The sequence below is a fragment of the Uloborus diversus genome, chromosome 6, assembly GCF_026930045.1.
Source record: "Uloborus diversus isolate 005 chromosome 6, Udiv.v.3.1, whole genome shotgun sequence".
NCBI classification, from domain to species: Eukaryota; Metazoa; Arthropoda; class Arachnida; order Araneae; family Uloboridae; genus Uloborus; species Uloborus diversus.
This window is the reverse complement of record NC_072736.1, coordinates 25783989-25811864: the sequence shown is the minus strand read 5'-3', so window position 1 is coordinate 25811864 and position 27876 is coordinate 25783989. Positions and strand designations below refer to the sequence as shown.

General features: G+C 33.5%; 1 protein-coding gene across 2 annotated transcripts in view; it reads right to left on the bottom strand.

Annotated features, from left to right (window-relative positions):
* The window catches only part of LOC129224003 (papilin-like), an 87823-nt gene extending 60494 nt beyond the window's left edge, over positions 1 to 27329 (bottom strand). For both annotated transcript variants that reach the window (XM_054858395.1, XM_054858394.1), the window contains exons 1-7: positions 27211 to 27329; positions 21760 to 21961; positions 19126 to 19299; positions 11762 to 11935; positions 6807 to 6986; positions 5161 to 5302; positions 2049 to 2235 (exon numbers count right to left, since the gene is read on the bottom strand). In XM_054858395.1, coding sequence (XP_054714370.1) covers positions 2049 to 2235; positions 5161 to 5302; positions 6807 to 6986; positions 11762 to 11935; positions 19126 to 19299; positions 21760 to 21858 — 956 coding nt within the window. In that variant the 5' untranslated portion in view covers positions 21859 to 21961; positions 27211 to 27329. The remainder of the gene's footprint in view (positions 1 to 2048; positions 2236 to 5160; positions 5303 to 6806; positions 6987 to 11761; positions 11936 to 19125; positions 19300 to 21759; positions 21962 to 27210) is intronic.
* Between the last annotated feature and the right edge of the window lie 547 nt (positions 27330 to 27876).

The window sequence follows — 27876 nt, the reverse complement described above, 5'->3', positions numbered from 1 at the left end:
ACGTGGGATTAACGACATAAAAACCCTCTTTCAATTTAGCTGTAAGAACAATTCGTATCATTTCTATTCTAAAAATTTTTAAATATTTGAATAAAAGACTTAAATTCCGAATTCCGTTTAAATTAGGTTTTATTCCCTATTTACATTATAAGGTAAAATTTCAGAAGCCAATTTGTATCCCCCCCCCCCATTGCAAAAAGGAAGGGGGAATACGTTTTAAAAGTGTGTATCATTGTATCTTTTTGTGGCATCGTAGCTCCTAAACAGATGAACCGATTTTGATAGTTCATTTTTCGTTCAAAAGGTGACTTGATCGAAAGTGTTCTTAGCTTGGCCTTGTTTTTGTAGAACATTAATTACCGGAGATATTAATTAAAAACTGACTTAATGTTTTTCACAATTATAGTAGCAATAATTTACGCGTACGTTAAAAATTTTGGCGTTAAAAGTTTTTTGCGTTTGATATTTATTTGAAACTTCCAACTTATACAGAGTAGGAGCTATAATCTTATTAATTAAATTTTAAATGCAATTCTAAGCTTTTATACGCTTGATTGGTAGTGATTTCATGGCCGGAAGATAAGGAGAAAAAGCTCAATGATTTAAAATTTTTACCTGCTAACAGTTCATATTTATTAACAAATGTGTAATCTGAACCGCGAAATTCATTTTAATATGAGGTCAGCTCTCTGGGACATGTTTTATTTTTTTAATTTTTAATTAATATTAGTTTTTGTTATTGATTTGGGGTTTGGGTTATTCTTCATTTTTATTTTTCTCGGTATCCTTCAAAAAAAGTGAATCTAAATTCTCTATTTACTGTTTGCAAAGGTGTTCCAGGCTCTGTATTTCGTCGGTCAGAGTAAGTTTGGTGTAATGGGTCAGCACTGCATTTATGCTGAAATAAAATGCGAAAAATTATTTCTAGCCTGTCCAGTAGCAACTTTACACTCTTGCTCCTGTATCCTACATCTACCGAGTAAGCTAGAAATAATTTTTCACATTCCATCTAAGCATTAATGCAGCGCTGGCCCATTCCTTCCAACTCTCCCTCAATTTTAACAGAGATTTCTTTAAAGAGTAAATCATAGTCTTGATTATATTTTTGCCGCATTGGACATTTTTTGAAGAAACTGCCATTATTCTGACAGGAATACCTTCCGTAACAAATTTTACACTTGGATAGTTGAATTGAGTAAAAAAAAAAATTGAGATCCGTATCCGTATCCGCAGATCTTAACACTAATGATTCGGATCCGGATCCATGTCCGCGGATCTTCTTTTTTAATGATCCGGCACATCACTAGTTTATATTCAGTCTGAGAAATTGATTTATTCTGACTACTTTGAAAAAATATCTTTTCGGTACGTAAATCATAATTTTTTTACTTGGTGCGAGTAAAAGCAGTTGAAAAAGCATAAAAATATAAATGAGGAGTCTCACCACTCTACTCTCCACGGGATCCTTTTTGTTTTTTATACTGAAAGATTAAAGTATTTTCTTTAACCTGATACCTAAATCAGTTTAATTGGCTGAAGAATAAATAAATTAAGGAGATTTGCCCAAATTTATACCAAAAAGGCAACTTGAAAAAGTGGTCAAAATTTTTGAAAGCAATCTCCAAAGCATAATTTTTATTCAAAAAAGCTTTAAAAATTACTTTTAGCTCACCTCATAGATATCTATTCGTTAAAAAACAAAGAACAAAATCTGAGACATGAAGGAATTTTTTGTTAATAAATGTATTCTTCATAGCTTCTTGTTGAAGGTATCCTTAAAAAATATTTATTTTGGATAATAATTTTTCCACTAATTGATCCGCAAACTGGCTGATTATGGCCGATTAATTGGTGCATCCCTAATTGGAATGCACAGAAATTAAAAGCAACAGTTTAAAATTCTGGGAATAAAGTGCAAATATAGGTAACAATATTGCATTGGTGCTATGGGATGAGCAAATAAGTGAAAAGTGAAAAGGCGGTTATTCAAGTACTGACATTCAAATTTTAGCACAAAAACTGAAATCAAAGTAAAATAATGTACAAACCTGAAAGGTCCCAAAGCTAATGTGAAATTATCTGCACAACAGCCAAACTCTGCTTCTTCACACGTGGTGTTAGTGCTGGTAACGTTGATTTTTGGGCAGCCTTCATCACTTGGCCCGGCCTCTGTCATTCCATCTGGGCAACAGCCATATTTGGAGTCTTTGCAGCCACTCAGCACCATAACTTCATCTAATTAAAATGTTCAAATAAATACATTCAGATTATGCATAGCAAGGGGTGATTTACTGGGAACAAGTAAAAACGTACAAACTAAAATTAACAAATATCAAAATTTTAACAAAATCCCTTTGAAATAAATAAACATCAACATTTTTTTTATTGCATAAAAATAACAATGAAACATTTTTTGTAGAAAATATATTTTTACACATTTTTGACAATGTTGCACATGATTTGAAGCATTATATATATTTTTTAAATATTCTTAAGTAAAGTAAAATCATAGTTTTTAATAACTTTCCCTGAGTTTAAAACTTTTTCCCCTAGAAATAAACTTTTTTTTGTTTGTTCCCATACTTAGTTTTAAGCAGCTTTCAGAAAAATACTAGGAAAGATATAGGAAAATGTTTTTATATATATCACAGATTGTAGAATCAAACTGTACCTAATTTCAACAGCTAGATTTTTTTTTTTTTTTTTTTTTTTTTGTAGAAATTATTAGTGCTTGCAAAAAAAAGTACAAACAGCGTCACAAACCAGGGCTGTAACCAGAAAATAATTTCCGGGAGGGTTTAAAAAGTTTCGTGCAAAGCTTTGAGCTATTTGTGCTTATGTTCAAGGCCTCAGTTTATCTATTATGAAAGCGTTTCATGCAATTAATATACGTATGAAAGACGTTTGAGTTTTGGAAGAATATTTTTTGGAAATTTTTGAATATAAACAAACATTTAAATTCAGTGAATTACCGCCCAATAGCCAGGGCTAAAGCAGAAATACATGAAATACATCCTTAAGAGGTTTTCCATCTCCAGCTCAGTCACTTTCCTATGCCAGGTTGATGAGTGCTAATAAGCACAAAACTGCAGTCCTCGGCTGGAAATGACTGAGCTGGCGGTGTATTTCATGTAAACATTTAAATGTCGAACCAAACTTTTTTTTGGGGGGGGGGGGGGGGGGTTGAACCCTAACCCGCCCCCCCCCCTTGCATACGGCCCTGTCACAAACATTACCTTTTGAAATCCACTTTCTAAGAAAAAAATCAGAAACTCCAAGAATCATGAACATTTGAATTTGAGAAATGATAAATGCTTAGTCCTGATCTTATCTGAATATTTTTATATATTTTTTTATTAGCTTCCGCAACAAGTAAAAAAGGCAATGCTTCTTAGGAGACCGTTATAACCAGGCCCGTGTCCAGGATTTCATAAAGGGAGGGGTTGAAACTTTTCCCTTTATAACTTAGGTTGTCAAAGGAAAACTAATTATTCGTGTTGAATAGTTCATTTTAGTTCGATAACTAGACTTTTTTTTAACGTTTTGTGGGGGTTTTTTTAAATAAAATCTTATTTGTACTGTTCAACATTTTGTAAATCTGAAGAAAAAGGCAAACACATTCCTTTTATGCCACCTAATGCTAGTTTCTTTATTTTTTCTTTTGTTTTTCCATCAAATAACATTGAACAGGAATTTAATGAAAATAAAAATTTTATAACAAAAAATTGCTGTTTTGAATAGAAACATTCTTCTAATGTGTGAAACGACTAATTCATCCAATGCTAAACGCATACAATAAACGAAACCTAATAGTAAGCAAAGTAACCATTTTCCTTGCCCATAAGTTTTTTTTTTTTTTGGCTACATCATTGTCTAATATTCTTTAAAATAATGTGTGAAACGACTAATTCATCCAATACTAAAGGCATACAATAAACGAAACCTAATAGTAAGCAAAGTAACCATTTTCCTTGCCCATAAGTTTTTTTTTTTTTTTTTGCTACATCATTGTCTAATATTCTTTAAAATAATGTGTGAAACGACTAATTCATCCAATACTAAAGGCATACAATAAACGAAACCTAATAGTAAGCAAAGTAACCATTTTCCTTGCCCATAAGTTTTTTTTTTTTTTTTTTTTTTGCTACATCATTGTCTAATATTCTTTAAAATAATGTGTGAAACGACTAATTCATCCAATACTAAAGGCATACAATAAACGAAACCTAATAGTAAGCAAAGTAACCATTTTCCTTGCCCATAAATTTTTTTTTTTGGCTACATCATTGTCTAATATTCTTTAAAATAATTTTCCCCTGCTTGCTTACAGCAGTTGCTGGACTCTTCAGCCATTCCTCCATTGTTAATTTTTTCAAGCATTTAGTAGCAAAGGTGTTTGGGAAAGCTACAATTGAGTAAAATGTTAATTGTTAAAGATGGTTAAATATCAGAGGGTGATTAGTTTTTGTGTTAATACTGTATCAAAGTATTAACACTAAAATTAATTAAAACTTAAAATACATTTTGGAAAATCGTTTAATGATTCATTGATTTTTTTTCAATGGGTGGGGTTTAACCCCTAAAAGCCTCCCCTTGGACACGGCTCTGGTTATAACGCCGACCTGTATAACGCAATTCTCTATAAAACGCAAAACTTTTCAGTAGTAAACAATATGTTTTGAAGTTTAAAAAATCCCTCTGTTTTGCTTTGCAAGCACTAAAATTGTAAGGAAAATCAAACTTTGAAACAGTTTCTCATCTTTCCATCTTAATCCAAAGCTTTTAAGGGAAAATTAGTGCTTAAAGTAAATAGAAAATACCAGATGGCTCTTGAAAATGCAGCTGTTATGCAAACCATGAAGCTAAACAGAAGTGCAGGATAATGCACTTTCTTTTGATTGTGAAACATATTTATTTGTGAACAACTAATTGTAATATTGGTGCTTTAATACTCATTGCAGATAAAACTCATTTTGAAGGGCTAATATATAGATATATTCTGAATGTTAGTTTCAAAATTTGTGAAATGATCTATATAACGCAAAAACCCGTATAACGCAAAAGCTCTGGTCCCAAGGTGTGCGTTATAAAGGTCTTCTACTGTATACAAATATGCAGGAAAATATATGCAAATAAATTTTACAACAAATTAGGAGTTACCTCCATCACAAGGCATCATATTACATATTTCTTTGTCAAAAGGTTCTTCAGATGGGTCACATTGACTAGTATCAACAACTTCGTCCTCATGGAAGCATAAAATTTTCCTACTTCTTTCACCTCCTCCACAAGGGACAGAGCACTGAAAAGACAAACATTTGCCGATAATTGTTGAAAAAATAAAATGCAAAACACTTGGGTGTGTCAATGATTAATTTAAAAACAAAATCACTTAATGCCAACTTTTCCAAACATTATATTTCAACATTAAATTGGATCAAAACTTTTTAGAAAATATCGTTAATGAGAGCCTTTAATTACGTATTTAGAATTTCAATTCCGAGAGCCCCAATCTTGAGTCCTTCCCCTAACATCAATGAAGACCCACTAGCATTACATTTTGGAAGCTTGAATATTAAAATGTTGAGGGATAACTCCTGACTCCATCCCTTCCCTTAACGCTACCAAAGATGGCTAACCATCGTATTTCAAAGCTACAATTTTAAACAATTTTTGAAGGAAAGTTCCAAACCTCGTTCCTTCAGTCATAAAAGATGGCTTACAACTGCATTTTCAAGACATCAATTGCGAAAAATTTGCGGAGAGGAGCCCCCGTGTCCTTCTTTCCTCATCTTTCAACATCATTCAAAGATCGTCTAAAACAGAGTTTTTGGAACTCCTACATCCAAAAGTTTCTGGTTAAAAGTTCTGAACCCCATGTGTTACGTCATCAAAGATGGCATGTAACTGCATTTTTAGACATTCAATTCAGACATCTTTTCCGGGGGAAAGCCCCCGAATCCCTTGGTTTTTAGCATTACTAAAGGGACTTAAAATAGCGTTTTTGAAGCTCTGTTATCATAAAACGACTGAAGAGGATTCCTGAATCTCATACTTTCCCTTCAAGAAAACAAAGATAGCAAACAATTGTGTTTTCGAAATTATACCCTTAAATTTCAAAAACATTCCGGAAAGGGACCTCCAAACTTCCTCTTCTCTTTTTAACCACCAAATAATCTTAAAATGCATTTCTATGAAAAATATTATGCAAACACTCCTACTTGTGCACAAATATTAAACAACTCAATCAATAAACAAATCCATAATTATTGTCAAATTTTATTTACAAAAAAAATTTTAGTATTTCATTATGTTCAGTACGAAAACTGGTGAAAAAAGATGCCATCTTGATACTGCAACCTTTCTTTTATAAGGAAAAAAAGTACAATTGAAGACCCGAATAACTACTGAAAATACTTCACGAGTCTTCAAACTAATCAAAAGCTGAAGGGTTTAATTTTGATAACAGATCCAGAATGTTAGTAGAAATTCCTTTTTTTTTTTTTTTGAATTTTTTGTACACGAAACACTTATAAATTTAATTCAAACTCTTTGAACGGTACACATTATTCGGAGAAAAAAAGCATGCTTCAGCTTTTAAATTTTTTTTTAATTTAATTTTCATTAGCCACCCCCCCCCTCCACTTTTTTAAATTTTTCATATGCAGTTATATGAGTATTTGATTATTATATGTTTTTGCTTATTGAATCATTATTCTAAAACTTTTAACAGCAAACATTCATATCTAAAAGATGATGTAAATTACTGAATATTAGAAAATAGCATAAAAATAATAAAAAATTACTCTATTCCATGGACCAGTGAACCAAATTCCTTTACAAGAAGCAGAGCTGCAATTTTGAACTTCCTCAAATTTCTTTTCAGGATCACATTTTTTGTCTTCAATTTTTATCACAGCATCATCTTGCCACGCTCCACAGAATACAACACGACTCTGAACTCCATGGCCACATTTTACAGAACACTGAAATGAAGTAAAAGTGGAGTTAAGATTTTTTGATGATCAATTATACTTTATATTTGAAATTAAGAAGAAAAAAAATTGTAAAGCATTTCAAAAGAGAAAACTCATTAAAAAACTTGTTTAAAACATTGAACACATTAGTATATATGTATTAGTATTTGTATTGATTGTTACAGAGAGACAGTTAAACATACTTTAAGCATTTCGTATCAAAAACAGTTCAATCTATAAGTTTGCAAAAGTGTTTCTATTGCAAGGTATTGATCTTCTTATTGATAGATTTGAGTTTACTTTAATTCAAACTTACCCAGTTTCAAGCACAAGTTGCTTAACTTAACATTAAAAAAAAATCATTATAAAATAAAGTGAACATTTCTATCACAAAATTCTTTTGAGTAATGTTTTCTTTTATTGGGTAGCACCCTATCCCTTATTGATCTGGGGGAAATGCTACTATATCACACAACAAAGCAATTTGGAATGCATCCAACTCGATCAGGTTGAAAACAGCCGTCAAAAAAATGGTTGGCATTGAGAAAAAGTTAAGTGTAACCTTTCACCTTCAAAGTATGTGGTAGCAAGCAAGGCTGTGCCTAAGGGGAGAGTTTTAAGGATTTAAACTCCTCTTTAAGACTCGACCGATGCATTGGCCTGGCCGATGCATCGGCGCCGATGGTTCAACAATTTATCCATCGGCTTCGGCATCGGCGGCCGATGCTAAATTGCAGGAAGCATCGGCCCATCGACCTTAAAAACATCGAAAAACCGATGGAATTGGCCGATGTTTTTGAAAAAAAAAAGGACCTTTGATGTTTTACCTTTCATTACAAAGTAAAGGTTGTTTTCATATAAAAATGTTTACTTGAAATTCAGTATGAATTTCTATTTTAGTCACCCCTGAAAGAGTTTTTAATACTGCATTCAGGTACCAAACAAGTTAATTATTGCGTTGTTTCTTGCTGCTGGATGTACGTATGTATCTCTCATAAGTCATAACTCCAAAATGGTAAACTGTAGAAGGATAAGTTTTTGCATGTGGGGTGTGCATATGTTCCAGTTGCGCACTTCCGTTTTTGTTTTCGATCGGGTGTTCAAAAAAGCCTGTTTACTCATTTTTTGTGACTATTAATTACTTATTTCAATGCAAAACTAATATAGCATCTTAGACTGACGATCATTTGGTGATATATTGCCGAATTGGAGACCATGGAAACAAATATGAGATGGCGAAACTGGTTTTTGTGTCATTTTGTTAGATTCCTCTTGAGCCGACGGTAATTTTTAATTTTTCGATGTTTGTAATATAAATCACAGTAATGCAATCTTTTCTGTATCGCTTCGGTGGAGTTACAAGTTTGGGGCTCGTCGAAATACATTTTGGGGCCCTATTTCTCTATCACAAAAATTGTAAACCATTTATCATAAGCATTTTTGTAACTCCTGCGGTGCCCGTATGGTTAAGGGGCCTCTCGCGCATTTGCTATATTTAAAATCCGCCACTGTATGTCAAAACAAACTCGGGTGCAAGTTTTGAAAGGGTTTTTCTGCTCAATGTTTATGATTATTTTGAACTCGATTTTTTACGACTATTTCATGAATTTCCGAGAACACATGCGTGCCCCTCCTCCCACTTCCTTAATTTCTGAAATTAAACTCTAGTTATACTTCTGAGTTGTTTAAAACTAACACCATTCATAAAATTAGAGATTATTTTTTTTTTTCAAATTTTATCTATTGTTTAGAAAGAATTTAGAGCATTAATGTAAGAAATTGATTAAAGATGTTTTGAATGGTGACATAATTCGGAAATCGAAGGGACTTTTGAATTTTTTTCTTCCGAAGTGCTGAAATAGAATCAGAAACTCTTCCGAGGCGTTGGTTTTAGCGGTTCTGTACTAAAAAAATTACGCCGAGGTTGGAGCCAAAGTGTGAGTTACTGCAAAATCAGAGGGTGACTCCCCCCCCCCACCCATTTCGTAATGCGCCATCTTTTTTGTATCATTAATATCGATCAATTTTTTTCTGTCGTAAGTAACTATTTTTATGTATTTATATAAAATCAATGAATAAGTTATTTTCGATTTTATAGAAATGTTTCAAGGTTTTTCTATTACGCAATTTTTTAAATTTCAGAAAATTATTGCTGAATTGAACAATTTAATTTGAACTTGTTTGTAAAGCTTCATAAAAGATTAAACAATCAAATTGTTCAATATTATCAGATAATATCAGATAATATTAGATAATCCAATAACATCAGATCAAGTAGTATATGTATTCAGTTATTAACTTGGTGTAAATATTGAGTTTGTTTATTGTAGCTGCATTTTAAGAACCTCGCTCTTTTCATGGCTATTTTTTGTTTCAGCAAAATTTATGACACTGTTTTAGTTTTTTGAAAAATGCAAAATTTTCTATTCGTAAATTTTAAATAAGTATAAAAATATTCCTATTATGATTTAGTATTGTAATTTATCTGTTATCTTTTTGTTTAATTTGATGACCAAAAAATGTCTACGTGCAATCTTTGCACTTTAATTGCGTAATTTGTTGACGGTTTCATAGTTTTATTCTTTTTTTTTTTTTTTGAATGATTTAACAACATAATTTAATGTTTTTTAACTATGTTTAGTGTACCTAAATCCATACATCATTACAATATCACTGAAATCTTAGTTATATGCTCAATTAAAAAAAATCAATAGGTTATTAAACAGTCTCTTTGTTTTTCTTCCTTTTTTCTTTCTTTCTTTCTTTCTTTTTTTAACTGTTGTTCTTTCTCTTTCATCATACAGCAGTCAAAAAAGGAAAAGCATAACTACACCTTATACAGATTGTACGTAGCACAATCCAAAAGTTCGGGGACAAGCTGTTTAAAACCTTACCCAGAACAGTTCACATTACCGAAGCACATCCACCTTCAAAAGGTTATCTTGAGGGACTATGTACTTCTGCCAGTGTTCATATAACTTTTGGAAGCACTCCTGGAGGCCAATTTTTCGCTACCTTCTATGATGCAGCTTTATCTTCTCCTGACGGAAGAAAGCGGCGTCCATCCAAAAAGTTTTTTTGCTGGGAACAGGTAAAAGTCACACGGAGTTAAGTCTGACGAAACGTTGCGTTATTTGTTTGTCATATCAGAGTATTGACCAGTCGAACCGTGCATCCTCAACATGAAAGTCGCCTTCTTCCCCACGATGAAGTTAAAGCAGCAGCTTAAGAGACCTTACAGGAGTTTGCGAAAAATGTCTTCCAGGAGTGCTTCTAAAAAGCTATACGAACGTTGGCAGAAGTGCATAGTCGTTCAAGGTGACTATTTTGTAGATAGATGTGCTTTGGTAATGTGAACTATTCAGGGTTCGGTTTCATACAACTTATCCTCTAACTTTCAGATCATACTGCGTACGTATGAGTTTTCAACTTACTATTTCATAACGTTTTTGAGTGACGTAAGTTTACGCGCATGAAGACATCAAAAGACAATTTGCGATAATTAACTGAGGAGGCGTTCAAAATGGATATTTCGGCCATCCACATGTTCTTAGGTACATATGCATGTACAGATGTGCCGAAAAAACTTGTGAAGAAATTGGGTGATCGTGAAATAGAAATTCAGGTCAAAATTTGATTTTTTTTTTTGTGATTACAATTCCTTATTCGAAGAAAGGAAGTAAAGTGAAATGAATCAATGATCCTTTAAATCCCTGACAATTGTACCAATTTTTTTTTTTGGCCATCGGCCAACGGCATCGGCCATCGGCAATTTGGAGGAAAACAATCGGCCATCGGCCGTCTTTGAACAATCGGCATCGGCCCATCGGCCAAAAAATGCCATCGGTCGAGCCCTACTCCTCTTATTGTGGAAAAAAATATCAAAAAGCAAAATGTGCATAAAATTGAAATTAACTTGAGTGCTAATGTATTGTATACCATGCTCCATTGAAAAATATTTTATCTGTAGTTTTGCTGCAAGTTACGATTGTCCCTTCTTTCCCAATGTAAAAAATATTTTGGGAGAAGAGTGACAAAAGAACTGCTAAACTAAAGAAATATTGCAATTTATAAGAAAGTTACGTTGAATCTTGCATTTCAAAAAGAAAGAAGATTGTTGCCGCAATGAATAGTAATACAATTTGATTCTTCAATAGTTAATTCAGTATTATTTGATAATATAAAACCTTATCAATTGCACGTTACAAAAAAAATAGTGCACGATTTTCAGCTCTCTTTGCCATATACGTTCATGTAAAATGAATGAACATTAGAGCCAGATACACAGCTAGAATTTCCCATGGGGTGGGGAGCGGGGATATGTCCATAACAGTTCTTACATGTACATAAAAATCTATGTCAGGATTGGTACAGTCTGCCCACTTATTATATGGAATTGGCAAATGTCAAGTTAAGATAAAAAACTAATAGATGTGTCCATTTCTGCCAGTAAACCGGATGTTCGACTTTCATCAAATCGGTGGACAAACTGTAATCTGGCTTAAAAACAAGCGTTCTGGGACATGGATGCCCATTAGATTCTGGGTGATGGATAACCGTTAAACTCCCCTAAATGCACCCCTAACTGTAATCATTAAACATAAATGAATTATTTGACACCCTGGTAGATTTCTCTCAAAATACAAGCAAGACTTAAAACAACTTAAAAACTGCATTGTTTTTTAAAAACCGGGTCACAAGCCTGGTAGTGAGGATAAGGGTTTTCAAAATAGCTTCTCATCTCTGGAAAGCTGAAATTCAAAAGTTTGAACTAAAAGGTTTACCTCTGTCCATTCAGATGTATGCCACATAGGCTCGCACATAGCAGATTTAGGGCAAGGTCTCGATAACTCAGGAATTTTCCGTTGCTCGCAAACTTCATTTGGAAACACAACCCCATCTTCATTGGCACAGTGAACTTCTCTTGATTCCATTTTTGGACTACACGATCCATCGCACTATTTTAAAGTTTAGAAATGGTAATATAAAATATATAAAACTTTTTATGCTACAAGCAATGCATCTATATTTTTAACAATGTTTATATTTCAAAGCAAAATAAAAGTGAAAATAAATTTTATTTATTAACTTAGTAATAAAACTTGGCAAAAGACTGTAAACTCCCATTCTTGTAAAGGATACACAGTGAGATTGCATAGTGAAAACAACATTAGTAGTCCTTTACTTGCACATGTAAAATAGGCTTTATGCATGTGTGCAAAAGAAAGTGTTCAAAATACAGTGCAATGATTGACTTAAATGCAATAATTGCAAATTTTTGTAGTTATATAATGTAAAATTAAAAATATGAACTAAAAAAGAATAGCACAAGTTTTATAATTAAGTGTGTAATCATCAATTTCTTGTTCTTTAATCTATGATTAAAAAAATAATTTTCGTTTACATTATGTAAAACTTATTAGCAAAAACCATTTAAAAAATTAAGCTTTTTTTTTCACCTCAATATTGCACATTTAATAACATTCCTTTGAGTTATGAATGGAATTGAAATTAGTTGACTTGGTAGTGCTGTGAAATTCCTTTCACAGCTCTACCGTTACATAAGGAAGTTTTTATGTAAAATGAACATTTGGTTGAAACATATTATTAAACACTCACTAATTAAACCTCATTAATATTTATACATTATCAATATTGCAGTAAAAACAATTTGATTAGATTACACCCCTTTAGCTTTAGCATAGTTTTGGACAGTTTAAGAGGACTCATCAGACAGAAAATTTCTAGCTTTCGGAAGAGAGAGAGAGAGAAAGCTGTAGCGTTTCCCTTCCCCTCTACGTGGAGCGGCTGACAGGTTTTGGGGGACGTCTTCCCCTCTATGCTGTCACCGCTCAAAATTTATTGGCAGGGGAAGAGGGTCCGTGTATAGTATTGGATGACCACATACAATTTTTGCGTTGACTCTTTTACGGTGTTTTGTGCCTAAATTTCCTTTCCTTATGCACTGTAACTCGAAATTTTGTTAATTTTATATTCGTTATTTGTTTTCTAAATTTGATTTATTAAAATGCTTTCACATGCTACTTTTTATGCACAAGAAGGATATGCAGTAGGATCATTAACATTTAGTTTTCCTTCGAAACGCAGCATTATCAATCTGCAAATCAAAAGCATTTGCAGGATTGATAAAACAAATTATGGATCACGTTGCGATTCGAATTTGGCGCTCTTGTTCATCAAATATTACCGCATCACTACCGCCAGCACCAGGCAAATGGGCGCGAAATTCCTGCAGTCTGGCTGAACTCACCAAAATGAAACAATTATTCAAAATTTGAGGAATGTGCCAAAACAAGGCCCCCACCCCCCTCCGAAATTTAAAGAAACGACTTAGACTTGAAATGATATTTTCGAATAAAAGCAAAACTGTTACTATTGAAAACAGTTATATTCCAGTACTAGCTCTTACCCGCGGCTTCGCTCACGTTGATGTAGTTTTTTTCAATTGATTTAAGTTAATGGTCATTACAGGCAGAGGTCAAATAGTTACCAAAAAATTGTTTGTCTCTAGTTTCGTCGACATTTCAAATTGTCTGTCCCCTTAAATGTATCAAAAGGTATGATTAAAACTGAAAATTAGGGGGAAGGGGAGTAAATGAAATGTCGGCAAAACTGAGAAGACACCCAAAAATCACAAAAAATAAATCACGAAAACGTTCAGGAGTTGCAAAGAAGTCATGGGTAATTTCCAAAACAAAACCTATTCGAGTGAGGTCAACTATTCTTAAATAAAGTGAAACAGTTCCCTTATAATCCCGATCTCCATCAAATGCATAATATCCAGCGCTACACCGGCAATCTAAATTATTGTATAATGTATAACTTCTTACCGTAGAAATCGTCCCAAAATGGGATCAACAATGATGCTACCCGAAATGTTTCCAATAAACAATAAAAATTTGGCAATTGTATGAAATTGTGTGCAAAGATAAAGTAATGGAAGTTTTTGCGCTGTTTATGAATTTGCGAATTAGTTGGCGAATTATTTTACGTGTTAACAAATTTAAAGAAATATTAAAGAAATGGTGATATTCGGTTACATGGTGAAAACCGAGAAACACAGTACTGCGTAGTCTTTAGCTTCAAAAACAGCGACAGTTGAAAAAAATGCCAAATGCCTTAGCTATTGAAATGATTCCACAAAAAAAGTTAGGCTAGATTCCAGCTGATCGATTAAATATACCCAGTCAATACAAATAAATAAAAAAAAAACCATTAATTGCCTCAAAGTTGCATTAAAATGGGAAAAAAAAATCAGCCAAATCCATGTATTATTTGCCAATCTTGTGCAAAAATCTTACTTCAAGATTTGACTTGAGAAAAGCCTTGAACAGTCACGAAAAGCAAAGATAGTCAACAATACAATAGTCGCTATCGACAGGGAGTTGAGATGATACACTAAATATTGTATTGAGTTAAGGAAAGCCTTCGAACATGGAACTAAAAAGCTCATAACTCGTTTTTTATTCTACTTAGAAATTTCGAAAAGGTGCCATCTTCAGCAGAAAAATCAGAGCTTTCGATGGACATATAATGTTAATATGTGCAAGTATTTTTTCATCCCCATATTAGAGAATTTATACTAAAATTGTGTTTTATTGCCTCCCAAAGGGGGTTTTGCCCCCCACAATGGGACGAAAACTACCCTATGTGTTGTTCTGATGCATAAGCTATATTATTGTGAATTTTTATCAAAATCCATTTAGTAGTTTTTGCGTGAAAGAGTAACAAACATCCATACATCCATACAGACAAACTTTCGCATATATAATGGTAGTAAGATTATTTTAATCTTTTGCAATCTATATTCTGTAGCATTTGATCTATTTCAGCCTCTGCTTCACATTTTAAAAGTCGATTATGAAAATTACGTTTAAGAACTTCATTGGCCGCTGCGACACCATCGTTAACTGTCTAACCAGAAGTCAGTAAATTTAATAATCAATTAAATTTATCCTGATTTAATTAAACACACTGGTATGATAAATTATAAATTCATTTGTAGAAACGTGAATTGAAATAAAAGTAACGGAAAAAGAATGATTATGAAAATTTTTCCGCATTAATTTCCATATTTGTCAAGCTGTATGGGAATGACAGAATCCTTCCCCCCCCCCCACACGCGCCACTTATCGAATTATCAGGGAACGTATTTTTCAGACTTGAAACATACTGTTTTAATTCATAGGGTAAATTTTAGAATTAGTAAAGCGTTCGAAAAATAAAATAAAATTTGTTTCTGAAGTTTTTTAATCAAAGATTGCAATCTTGAATCATTACTTACCTTTTTTTTTTCAATGTCCTTTTTTTCTCTTTTTGAATTTGTGCGTAGTAGTTGATTTATGTATGTTTTTAAAAGCAAGAGTTTTGAATAAATTTCAGGTTTTCTTTTCAGATTTTTTGTTTACGCTAAATGTTTCACGAAAAGAATACTAATGAATCGAAACAGTGTAAAAGTTATACCATAAGAACAGTGGCACCCAACCTGCGGCTCGAGGGACACATACGATCTGTGAAGTTGATACGTGTGGCCCGTGGTCTTCTTTAAACTCAACAAATCGAAAAGCATGTTTAATGAGAACGTCAAAAATTGAGCTAAATATTCAGAATTGGTTTCTGATAAACTGATGCAATTAAAAAAAAGATGCATCAAGTAATGATTACATCAATCATTGGTTTTTAATTTTCATTCCTTTTTTCTCGTTTTCACATGTAATTAAAAAAAATGTTGAACATTTTCAAATTTTAGTTATTTTCTGAACCGCTAGAATCATTTTAATATGAGGTGTGGTCTCAAGTAGAAAAATGTTTGGCACCACTGCCATAAGAGATCAAAAAATCATCAAAAATATTTTTTATTTCAATATGAAGTATGAGTTTAATAACTTTATTTCTGGAAACACTTCTGAAAACAATTGCAAAAAAATGTCCCCTGTGGCCCAAGCTCGCTTATTATAACTCCAGTTTATTACGTTTTATCTGAAGTTTGGATTTTTAAAGATTGGAAAGTTTTGTGTATTTGCATGAAATGAAATTACATACCTTTCCTAGCATCCGTTTTATTTCTACCTACATTCGTAGCATAAGATGGGAAAACGCAGAACTTCGAGGCTGTTAAGAAACCTCTCTCTAAATGTTAAAATTATGTGCTCAAACTTCACAATCATTATTTTTTACATAGGTGAAACCAAATGGGAGAGTAAAACCAATAAAATAAAAAATAATAAAAAGGCTTATTTTGGACCACTCTAATTTACCATGCTGTTTCGTATAAGCTGAAAAAGATGCCATCATAAACAGGGGCGGATACAGAAAAATCTTTTGGAGGCGACCCGAAAATTGAATCCCCTCCCCCCGCCTTTTCGATGTTTAACAACAGAGTTTTGATGACTTTATTTTTAATGGTTTTGCGGTCAATGAATCTACTTCTAAATATAGGAATATTATGCACTAATATATTTTGAATGTGGACGGAAAACATCTTCAACGTTTCAAGCCAATTAAATACTAAACCCAATTTAATATCACCGAGATGCTATACAATGAGCGGTTTTAATTAGGAACATTGAGGGAAATGTTATTAAATAAACCCATCTCTCATTTGAGTTTTATAAATTAATTTATATTTTAACTACAAAATATTATTTTAGTAAGAAAATCATAACTTCATAAAACATAAGTTTTATTGAAGAATTCAGAAACTATTTCTGTATGAATTTCAAAGCAGTTACTGATTGTTTTTAAAGTCATGACACAGTTGAGATAACATATTGTATTCTACATGCCGTTTCCATTAATAATCATGATTTTTCCAAGAAACTACCATCATGTGATTTCTATCATTTTGCATTTTTTATGAGCTGAAAATGAAATCTATTATTTGGCAAATAACTGCCTGGATCAAAATGACTTTTTTAGGCGAACCTGCACATTTTTTTTTTTTAATGTTAATTATTGATTCCATAAAAGAAGAATTAGTAGATGAATGGTGATAAACATTCCCTAGAATTCGAAACCAGTGAGTTAAATGTATTCTGCCACTCTGGACCTCTGACTCTAGTATTACTTCTTTAGCAAACAAGAATGCTTTTATTCGAAATATGCTGTGTGTGTTTTGTGTCAATAACCTATATAAAAAATGCAAAAAAGAATTCAATTAAAAATAATTAATAAAATAGTTAAATTAATTCATCCCTTTGGGGGGGGGGGGCACCCCTAAAATCCGCTACTGATCATAAACTTATGATTTGCTTTCTGACCCGCCATAACTCTTCTAGGTAAGCATATACATATGTATTTTTTTTAATGTTAATTACTAATTCAATGAAAAAAGAAGTAATAGACAAATCACGATAATATATAACCCTTGGGTTTAAAACCATTGAGTTACATATCTTTTTTCTTACTATCCTTAAATTCCAATAATACTCGAAAAGCAAATAAAAGTGATAAGGGTAAGTTCAAATTTTCTTCTAGGTATATTCAAATATTCTTTCCTTTTTATATAATGTAATAATTTAATTAAAAATATATAGTTACATTGTGACAAAATTAATTGAAAATTATTTAATGGGTGAGTTCAATTAATTTTATCCCTTCGAGAGAAGCACGTAAACTCTCAATCTCTCCCCCCCCCCCCCCCCCCCCGAAGATTTGCAACTGCATTTAAATCGTGATGTAAATACTTTTAAAGCTTAAATTTTGTGTTTATATACATAATTTTACAAAAAAAAAAAAACCCCGCAATTATTTATTAAAAAATAAGCAAAATTAAATTTATGTAAGAGCGTCATTTTTGCCAGGTTTTTTCCTCGCAATTCTCAAGCGAAGGAAAAAATCTTTCCAGACAGCTCTTTAGGACAGTCGATCTGTGGAGAAGCAGGTGGAGAAGAAACACGCCCACAAGTGGGGTGCTGACCGTTTCCCCGAAAAGGCCATAAATCACTTGCGTAGAGGCGAATCTCGTACCTTCGTAAAGGGGGAAGGAAATTTTTAGTTTGTGAATTGGAATAGGCTCACCATTTATTTGATTACTGTTGTTCTATTAAAGCTATCGAAAATATTTTAACATCTTTAGAAAGCTGAGATTATACGCTATGCTTCTATTTTTTTAAAAATCCGAATACTCCTCCTGGTTCGTCAAAAATTCACCTTTTCTCAAAGTTCAACTTCAAGTTTGTATAAAAAAATTTTGAATTATTTTAATGAAAAACCGCAAAAATAGAAGCACTCTATAGTCGTCACAGATTAAGTCAAAAAAAGAAAAGTTTGAAAATCTCAATTTCCCGATGAGCTATCGCAAGAATGAGAAGACATTCTGCCCCGTAGGTTAACATAGGGATTCGAAAACCGGGAATCTGTCTGATGCGGCCTCTTAAGACAGTTTTGGACGGTAAAAACCACCTGTCCTGTCCTAAACCAGTTTTGGACAGTTCAAAACTCTACCCTGCTGTGAACCTTCCAACGAAAAATCCGGTGGATTTTTTACCACCCCTTTAATCACAATCATATGGAAATTCTTTACTTCATGTACCCATAAAATAATTGAAACATGAAATGGAAGAATAAAAGCTAAACTAATATAAAGTTAAAACTTATTCTTGACCAAACTTAATAAGCCTCAATAATGCTGCCAGATTTTGATGTACTTAAGTTTGAACTTTGGAAGGAAGCTTCCAAATCATGGGGTGCATATATCTGGACAATCTTTACAAACACAATTTCAAGGAGATTTTTTTCATAAATTTCTCTAAATAAAGGGATTTTTTCAAAGATTTATAAAATTCAGTATATTTTTAATAAAAATCAGGAGACCAGGAGTAATTCTCAAAATCCAGGAAACCACTGGAAAACCAGTCGAGTTTGGCAGCTATGTGTGACAGAGGAGGTACCTTTATAAATGTCAGCATAATTTGAGAAATTAAAAAGTGGGCAGGTGCTTTTTAGCTAAAATAAGCATGCATGGCATTCTGTCGCTCTGGGCAAAACATTTGTGTAGGAGTTAAGCTTTATTAATATCGACAACAAAACATTGTAATGTGTGATAATCAAATACACTCAAAACTAATCAAATTTCACTCTATGAACTTTTGAATACATAATATAATAAAAAAAGAAAATTACTTACTCCACTCCAGTCTGACACTATCCATTCTACTCCTTCACAGGGTCCTTGAGTACAGCTTTCAAATTCAACAGGTTTCTTTCCGGCTATGCATAGTGAATCATTCATAAGTTCACCCTCTTTGGATCTACATTCAAGTGTTCTACTTCTATTTCCAGTACCACAGTTGCTGTCACACTAAAAGGGAAAAAATGATAAATAGAAACTCATAACATGAGTCAAGATTACATTCAGGCATTCAAAGAAGTCCGAAATTTTAACTTCCAAATTTTGAAACTCACATCATGTAGCAGTACAAAGCAATTTTCAATTTTGGGGTTACAATCTACCAAATCTTTCCATCAGTAAATAGTCTAAGCAAGTCCATCATTTTGAATTATTCCAGGGGATGGGGAGGAGTGGCAAAGGAAGTAAATTCAATGCAAATTTGTTTGGAAAACAGCAAAAACTTCATCTATTTATATGGGAAATCATTAATTTTTCAAAGCCAGGGAGAGGGGACAATTCACACCCCTTACCCTCCTAAATGATGGGCCTAAGTCAGCAACTATGAAGATTCAAGATAACAAAGGGAACACTTTCAAACCAGGGCTTCAAAGTCAAGACTGATTTGGGGGGCAAAGGAGTAGGAGTCAAAGACTTCAAAATTCCAAGAGTCAGTGTCGGTTGTTTTTCCCTTTGAGTCGGCAACTCTGCCAAATCTGTGGAGCCGGAGTCGGATTGATTTAGAGGTAAAGGAGTCAGAGTCGAACAATCTAAAATTCCTGGAGCCAGTCATTTTCCCTGCAACTTTGCAGCTCTACTCTTTAAACTACTTAAAAGAAGTTCCATGGACATAGGCGGATTTAGAACCTAGTTCCTGGGGCGGCAGGATTTTTTTTTAGTTGTATTGATTACAACTGGCTGGATTTAGACTCTATGTGTCCCTAAGCCATTTCAGGTTTTGGGTCTCTTTAGTAGTCCGGACAACTTTTCTGTCAGTGACAAAAAAAGGCCATTTTTTAAAGCCTCCTACTCCCCACTATGCTTTAAACATAAGGCCTTGGGGGATAGAATATCCCCAATTTTAAGGGGTCAGGGGTTTCTCCCACGGAGGAATTTTTGTAAAACAGATACAAAATTCTGCTTTTTGAAGCTTTATAAAGGGTAATTGGAACTAAAAAAATATCGGAAACAAATAGCAAAATATTCTTTTGCAAATTCCGATAATACACAATAAAAATTGTTTTCGGGTTGACAAATCCATGACAGCAGTCTTCAGAGAGAAAAAATGAGGAAGATGAGAAGATTATGCATTGTTATTTGCTTACATTGGTTGTCGGTTCAATTCAATTAGTTTTTGATCTTGCCTCCAACCCACCCACAACTACAACAATGAATTAAATACAAAATGATCAATAGTAAAAAATGCTTTAAAAGAAATAATGTATACATATAGGTAACAAGAGAGAAATATGCTACCCATTTGGACAATTCATAATTTATACACTTGACAAGAAATAAAATTGAAGCACACTTTGCTTAGGAATTTCAAAGACTCATCTATAATCCGTTTCAAGGACTCGAGAATAATTAAAATTATTAAAGGCACTTTATTTGCCCTTTCCAGTCCCTGAAATTTAGTATTAGATTGTACACTTTTCTATTTTAAGTTTTAAAAAAAATCTAAATTTCTCACTACAACAACTTTTTTTTCTCAATTAAAAGCAGTGCAAAAAACGAAAAAAAAAAAAAATAGAGGTAGTGATTTTCTCCCCCTGCGCTAAACAGATTAACAATATACAGTAGACGCAAAGCAATACAAAAGAATTTACAATTACTGCATTTAAATTACTGCATTTGGGAAACAGCAATATATGAAACATGTGAGTCACAAAAATTTATCTCAAGTAATGTGTTACAGAAACGTAAGAACCATGATTTTTACATTTTTGATGTAGGATGTGGCAAAGAGCTGAATTTGACACATCGACATTTCTCCCCCTCCTCCCTCCCATATGTTATAAATTAAGTTTATGGTTTGTAGACATACTTTTCCCAAATTTTCAAGCACTTTAAAAAGAAATTAATTTTTTTAAGTACTTTTCTTTTTTTTTAAAGAACAAATGATGAAATTTTCGGGAGTTGGGGCCCTTCAACAAAACGGGTGCCCTAAGTTATAGCTAGTTTATTTTATAGGTAAATCCGTTTTTTTTTTAAATCTTTGTTTCAGTTTCTAATTTGTTGAAACAATAGTTGATTATTTTAAGTATTTTCAACTTATTACATAGCTTGTTCAGCCGATATTTTTACTCATGTACTTGTCCTAATGGTTTTCAATTCAAAGTAGTCGTTTTCAACACATTTCAACAACCTAGTGACAGCTTTACTCTCTTGTAATACAGTGTACTTTGCCCCCGCCCCCCATCAGAGAAGGACAGTTGCTATTCTCTACATCTTCACTTCTGAACTATTCAAAAAAAAAAAATCATGATTTTTTTCGTTCATGATATTGGAAGATGTGTTGTTACCATGTATCGAGTTCTCCCAAGACTGGGGGGGGGGGGGGGGGGGGCATTGCCCCCTCTCGCCCATCCCCCCATAAATCCGCCCATGTCCATGGAAACCAAAAATAGCAAAAATAATAATAATAAATACCTCTGACCATTCCCCAGTAACCCAATCAGGGCATTCTATTTCATCATTGCAAGCACGCGTAAAAAGAGGCTTAGCTTCATCACACATTTCATCAGGCATTAAAACAGGGCTTCCGTTCTTGGATTCATGGCAGTACACTAAACGATACTGAGTGCCCCCTCCACAAGGATGACTGCATTCACTCCATTCACCAAGTTTCCACCTCAAGGAAAGAATTAAAATAAGAATATGTAACAGAAAATGTTTAACAATTATTTAAGTATTAAAAAATTTTTTAAACATAAGCAGAAATTGGTATAACTAATTGTTGCAAGACAAAGTTGTCGCTGGGGGGGGGGGGGTCTTGATTATGGGGGGGCCAGGAGCTTCGCAATATTTAGAGGGGGTGTCCCTTGCCCTTAGGGGGATGGGCATCCCTGTTGTTTTAAAACTAATATGGAATTTAATTATGCAATAACATTCACGAGTTTGTTCATTTTGGAAAATTCAATTCAATGCAAAAATTTGCCTAAATTTGTTGCACTTACATTATTTTTTTTTGTGGATTGATTAGATAGTTTTGATTAAAATATAATTATTCTGTTTTGACTAAATTATTAGCTGAAAAGTATTTCAACTTTAACAATAATCTAATCAAATTACGTAGTAATTCTATTACATTATCACAATAATTTGTATGTATCAAAAATATGGAAAATCCGTGGATATTCACTTTGTCCAATTTCCTCCACCGTCCTGGACTTATTGCAAAAAAGCGACAAAATAGCAATCATGATACTATGTCCATATTTTCAGTTCTGAAATTTAAAATTCTAGCAATATTGCTGAAGCCAGTACTAACAGATTTAGCTCAGTTGAAGCAATTTTGAAAGGTGTATGCAAGCCAACTCAATCTGAACGTGGTAATATGTAAATGTTAAAAATAATATGTAGCAATGAAGAGTAATGAAATGCTTTACAACAATTTTCATATCGCTCTGATAAAATCTTTATGAAATGTTTAACATAATTCTAACAATTCCTTGCACAGTCCCCCTCATGTTGTTGGCCTTCACCTTTGGATGAATTTTTAAAACCAAACGATTGAAAACAAGCGAAATTGGAGTTGCTGAAAACAAGCAATGTTGAAACAAGTTTTCTGTGAGAAGCATCATTGCTTGTTAACAACTTTGCAATCGTTGTGTATTTAAAATAATTGATTTTTGCAGTTTTCCCAGTGTCAACAACAGTGAGGTGAACTATGTTCATCCAAGTTAACTGTACCCTATTTTCTGGAATAAGCGCCGCGGCACATACAATAAAAAAAAGCAAAAAAAAAAATGATTGGGCAGCACATATAATGGGTGCGGCGGATACAGTCTTTTTTTAAAGTAAAAAAACCCCAGTTTTTAAAAAAAGGGTTGAAAATGTTGCCAATAGATGGCACCACATTAGTCCTGCTGCCGGCAGTTCGCACAACATAACGATAACATAGAAAAAGTGCGTCGGTCACGTTAAAAATTGTCAGTGTTTCAATATTTCTTTCTAACATAAAACAATGCTTTTTAATGTTTGCAATTTTCTATTTTGCTTTTGATTTCTATATAAATAACAATGTTACTATATAAACACTTTTAATAATGATTCATTGATTTCAAACGTAGAATTAGGCAGTAGAAATGACTTTTTACATCAAGTTGGCAAAACAAAATACTTCGATATAGTTTGATATTTTGTAGTAAGTTACCTCCTTAAGCCAGGACTAAGGCAGAAATACTTAAAATACACCACCAGCTCAGTTATTCCATCCGAAGACTGCAGGTTCGTGCTTTTAGCATGAACCTGCAGTCGTCGACTGCAGTTCGTGCTTTCAGCACGAAACTGCAGTCCTCGGATGGAATAACTGAGCTGGTGGTGTATTTTAAGTATAGTTTGATATGTTTCAAGAACCATATCCGTTATTGCTCGATATTCGAATGTCAACCTATGTCGTTTCTAAGTCGGTCAATATTTTTGTGCTACTTGGGCCAGAGAGTTTGACATTGGCAAGGCATTGAGGAGAAGGGTCCTCATTCCGCACTCTGGATAACTAACAAATATCTCTTCCCAAGGTAAGAAAGTAATATTTACAGTTAAGTATATCTTGTTTCGTTAATTAAAAATCCAGTAGAACACCATTAAAACGCACACCTTGGGACCACTGCTTTTGCGTTATACAGGATTTTGCGTTATATTGAAACTAACATTCAGAATGTATCTAGATATTAGTACTTCAGAATGAGTTCTATCTGCAATGAGTGTTAAAGCCAGGGTTGCCAGACGTCCCGGATTTCAAGGGACAGTCCCGTATTTCGAAAAATTGTCCCGCGTCCCGGGAAACTTCCATATGGGACGCCTAAAGTCCCGTATTCTAGTTTAAAACCATATTTTACAAAACGAGATTTTTTTAACGGAAAAGAATACAGTAAAATAAAAAAATGTGAAAAAAAAGAGCAGTATGAAAATTATGTGGCAGCAAACGCAAAAATTATTTTTGTTTTAATTTAGTTGTTGTTTTGGGGGCAAACCATGAAAAGCCGAATGATTGCTTATTCTTTGCTCACAGTCTAATGTTGTAAATATATCTCTGCACAGGGGTGCTCATCCCCCCCCAAAAAAAAAAGTTCTCGCTTTCGAATCGGGTTAAGCATAAATTTTTAAAGTGTTTACTTTCTAGTCGAATTCACGGGGGGGGGGGGGAGAGAACTAACAAATGCCATTTGAACTTAAATAATGTTGGATTGTTCCGCCTCTCCTTCCCAAAATTTACAACGTGGACCTTGAGTAAACAAGTTTTGGAGACCCCTGAGTTTTGCTGCATCTTTTTTTTTAACGTATGAATAATTACAGGGAGAGTGGATTCAACTTTCTGTTTAGGGATGGAGTCATTACTAGACGTATGCAATATGAACCTTGAAATGGAAATATAATAGTCACTCAGCTATTGGGTCCATAGGTGTCTCCCCCGGAAAATTTTCGAAAGTATAGTTTTAAAACCAGTTTTAAACGATATCTGGTGATGTTTGGAGGATAAAAGGTTCAATGCCTCTTTCAGTAATTTTTCAATATTGAAACTTCAAAAACGCAATTTAGCTAGTCAACTGTTGTGTTAGGGAGAGGGGCGGATTCGGGGGCTCTCCTCCGATAAGTTTTCAAAATTGTAGTTCTAAAAACGCAGTTTTTGACTATCTGTGGTGAAGTTAGGAAAAAAAGAGATTCGGGGGCTGGCCCCCGGAAAATTTTCGCGAAAAAAGTCTTAAAAACCCCATTTTAGGCTATCTATGGTTAGGAAACAGGCAGTTTTCTGAAATTGATCTTCTAAAGTTACAATTGTAGCCGACTTTTGTGACGTTGAGTTTTTGGAAGCTCACTCGGAATTTTCTCGAAATTGAAGCCCTGAAAATGAAATTTAAGACGCTCTTTAATAATGTTGGCGAGAGTGGGGGAAGGGAGAAGGGCGCTCCACTTAAATTTTCCAACTTGTAGCTTCATGTAAAAACTCAGTTTTGATAGCTCTTGATAATGTTAGTGGAAGGTGAGTTTCAGTGCTATTCAACCGGCAGTTTTTCAAAATTGATACTCCAAAAACGCAATTCTAGGATTGTCTTTGATTGTGTTAAGGAGAGAGAGGGGGGGGGGGTGGATCAGGGGCTCTTTCTTATAAATTTTTCGAAATTTCAGTTCTAGAAAACCCGTTTTAGATAACTCTTGATGATAAAGGATGATAAAGATGGTGTTATTCGGGCGTTACAGTGAGGGGCGCTCTCCTGAAAGTTTTAAAAATTGAAATTACATAGTCAAAAAGGATGGATAGCACACAGATACCCTGTGACAGATATTCTTCGGAAATCCTTAAAAATGAATTCAGTTATTCAGTACACATGGAAAATCAGAACTCGAGAATTTTAATGAATCAAATATTCTTTTATGCTTCCATCAGCGAAAACCAACATCACTGAAAGTTTTAATAAAAATCATCTAATGATAAATTGAACCAATCAGTTTAAAAATGGTAGAGAAGATGATAGTAAAGTGAAATGAAAAATTCTACATAAACTTTAGCTAGTTTATGAAAAAACTATAGTAATTGTCGATTAGAGGGATAAAAAATATGTTATTCGCTAACTTCAAAACTAGTTCTTAACGATTGTCAAGGGCAAATGAATTAATGAAAGAACAGTGCATAGTGGTCAGAGTTATTACAAACAATAAATTAAGGAGAGGGGAAACTTTTTATTTTAGTCATTTTTGATCTCTCTTCCTCTCATCATTGTCACACGTATTCATCATGCATAATTGGGCTACTTCCGGAAGATTTATAATAAGTTAAATAGAAAGCAAATCTTCTGATCAAGCTTTGAAACGGGAACCAACTTCATCTTGTCTCTGATGTTCCCTTTATTGAAAAGACACACGGGTATTAAATTTTCGTAAGAGTATGTGAAAAAAGTATTACTTAGGCATCTATTTTTTGTTGAATGAGTTTAAACATTTTTTCCTTCCAAAAATCAAAATTTTCATGTTCTAAAGAAAATCATCTGCAAAAAACCTCCCCCCAAAAATTTTGATAGTGTAACTTGCGCCATGATCCCCCCCCCCCCCCCCCCCCCTATAGGCAGGCACCCTTGTCTCTGCACATGCTTCGTCAATCGCAATGAAAACAATTTTTATATTTTGATCCTCGACATTTTGCAAGGTTTAATGCTTTGTTACGATTGAATTTTTCAGATTTATCATGCAAGACGTTCTGCGTCAGAAAGCACCCCTTAAAAATACACCATATCCAGTAATTGCCTTCAGCCTCAAAAATATGCCCCCCCCCCCTTTTCACTCCTAGAAGCTTGTCCCGTATTTACTCTTCTTAGATCTGACAACCCTGGTTAAAGCACCAATATTATAATTAGTTATTCACAATTAAATATGTTTCACAATCAAAAGAAAATGCATTATCCTGCACTTCTGGTTGCTTAACAGCTGCCTTTTCAAGAGCCATCTGGTATTTTATGTTTATGATTACTAATTTTAAATTTAAAAGCTTTGAATTAAGATGGAAAGATGAAAAACTTTCAAAATTTACTTTGCCTAACAATTTTTATGTTTCCAAAGCAAAACAGAGGGATTTTTTAACCTTCAAAACCTATTGTTTACTTCTGAAAAGTTGTGCGGTTTATAGAGAATTGCGTTATATAGGTCAGCGTTATAACGGTCTTCTACTGTATTTGCATTTCATTCCAGCTTTTTTACTACTAATTGTGCTTTTAAGTTGTTTAATGTTGGGTTCGACGACTATGGTGGGTGCAGCGCTTATACCGGGTATGGTGCCTACATTAAAATTCCCCCCTCCCCTCGAGAACATATTTCAATGCGGAGCTTACACCGGGTGCAGCGCTTACTCCCGAAATACCGTAAATAACTTCAACTAATACTATTTACGTCAAGGGGCAGGATTGACTACTGCAGGGGATACTACTTTCTGGTTTCTGAACTGGATCACACAAGCCTTCATCCACAATATCACTATCACTTTTTCGAATGCATCGTACCCAACGAAGTTGGACTCCTAAAGAAAATAAATATTATATTGAAAAACTTATATCAACAATTGCAAAAGATTTTTGTGCAGCAAAAACAAAAAATGTTTTATTACAATAAACTTCAAATTTTATTTACAAAATCTGCAATAACATAACAGCAATTACTTTACAATCCATTGACAGAAAAAAAATTAAATCTATAGTTGGAGCAAACCTAATCTGGCAGCATCATAATGGCAATGCTCTTATTGAGATCTAAGTAGAATTCAGTGCTGCCAGGTTAGGTTTGTTCCAACTATGGGTGTCATGGTGATGCCTTGAATGAGTTACCTAGGCATCAGAATGACTTTCAAGAAGAGATTTCAAGGCTGCAAATTGAAAAATCTAAGTGAAAGTTTTGATAAATACAATATATATAAAGTTACTGAAAAAATTATGATAGAAATAATACACATTCTGTGCAGCACTAGCTCTGCCCCTTGCTCCCTGATACTTGCTAACCCCTTAAAATGGTTTTGCAATCTTATTTGGTTCCCAAAGACCTAAATTGTCCATTAGAAGGAGT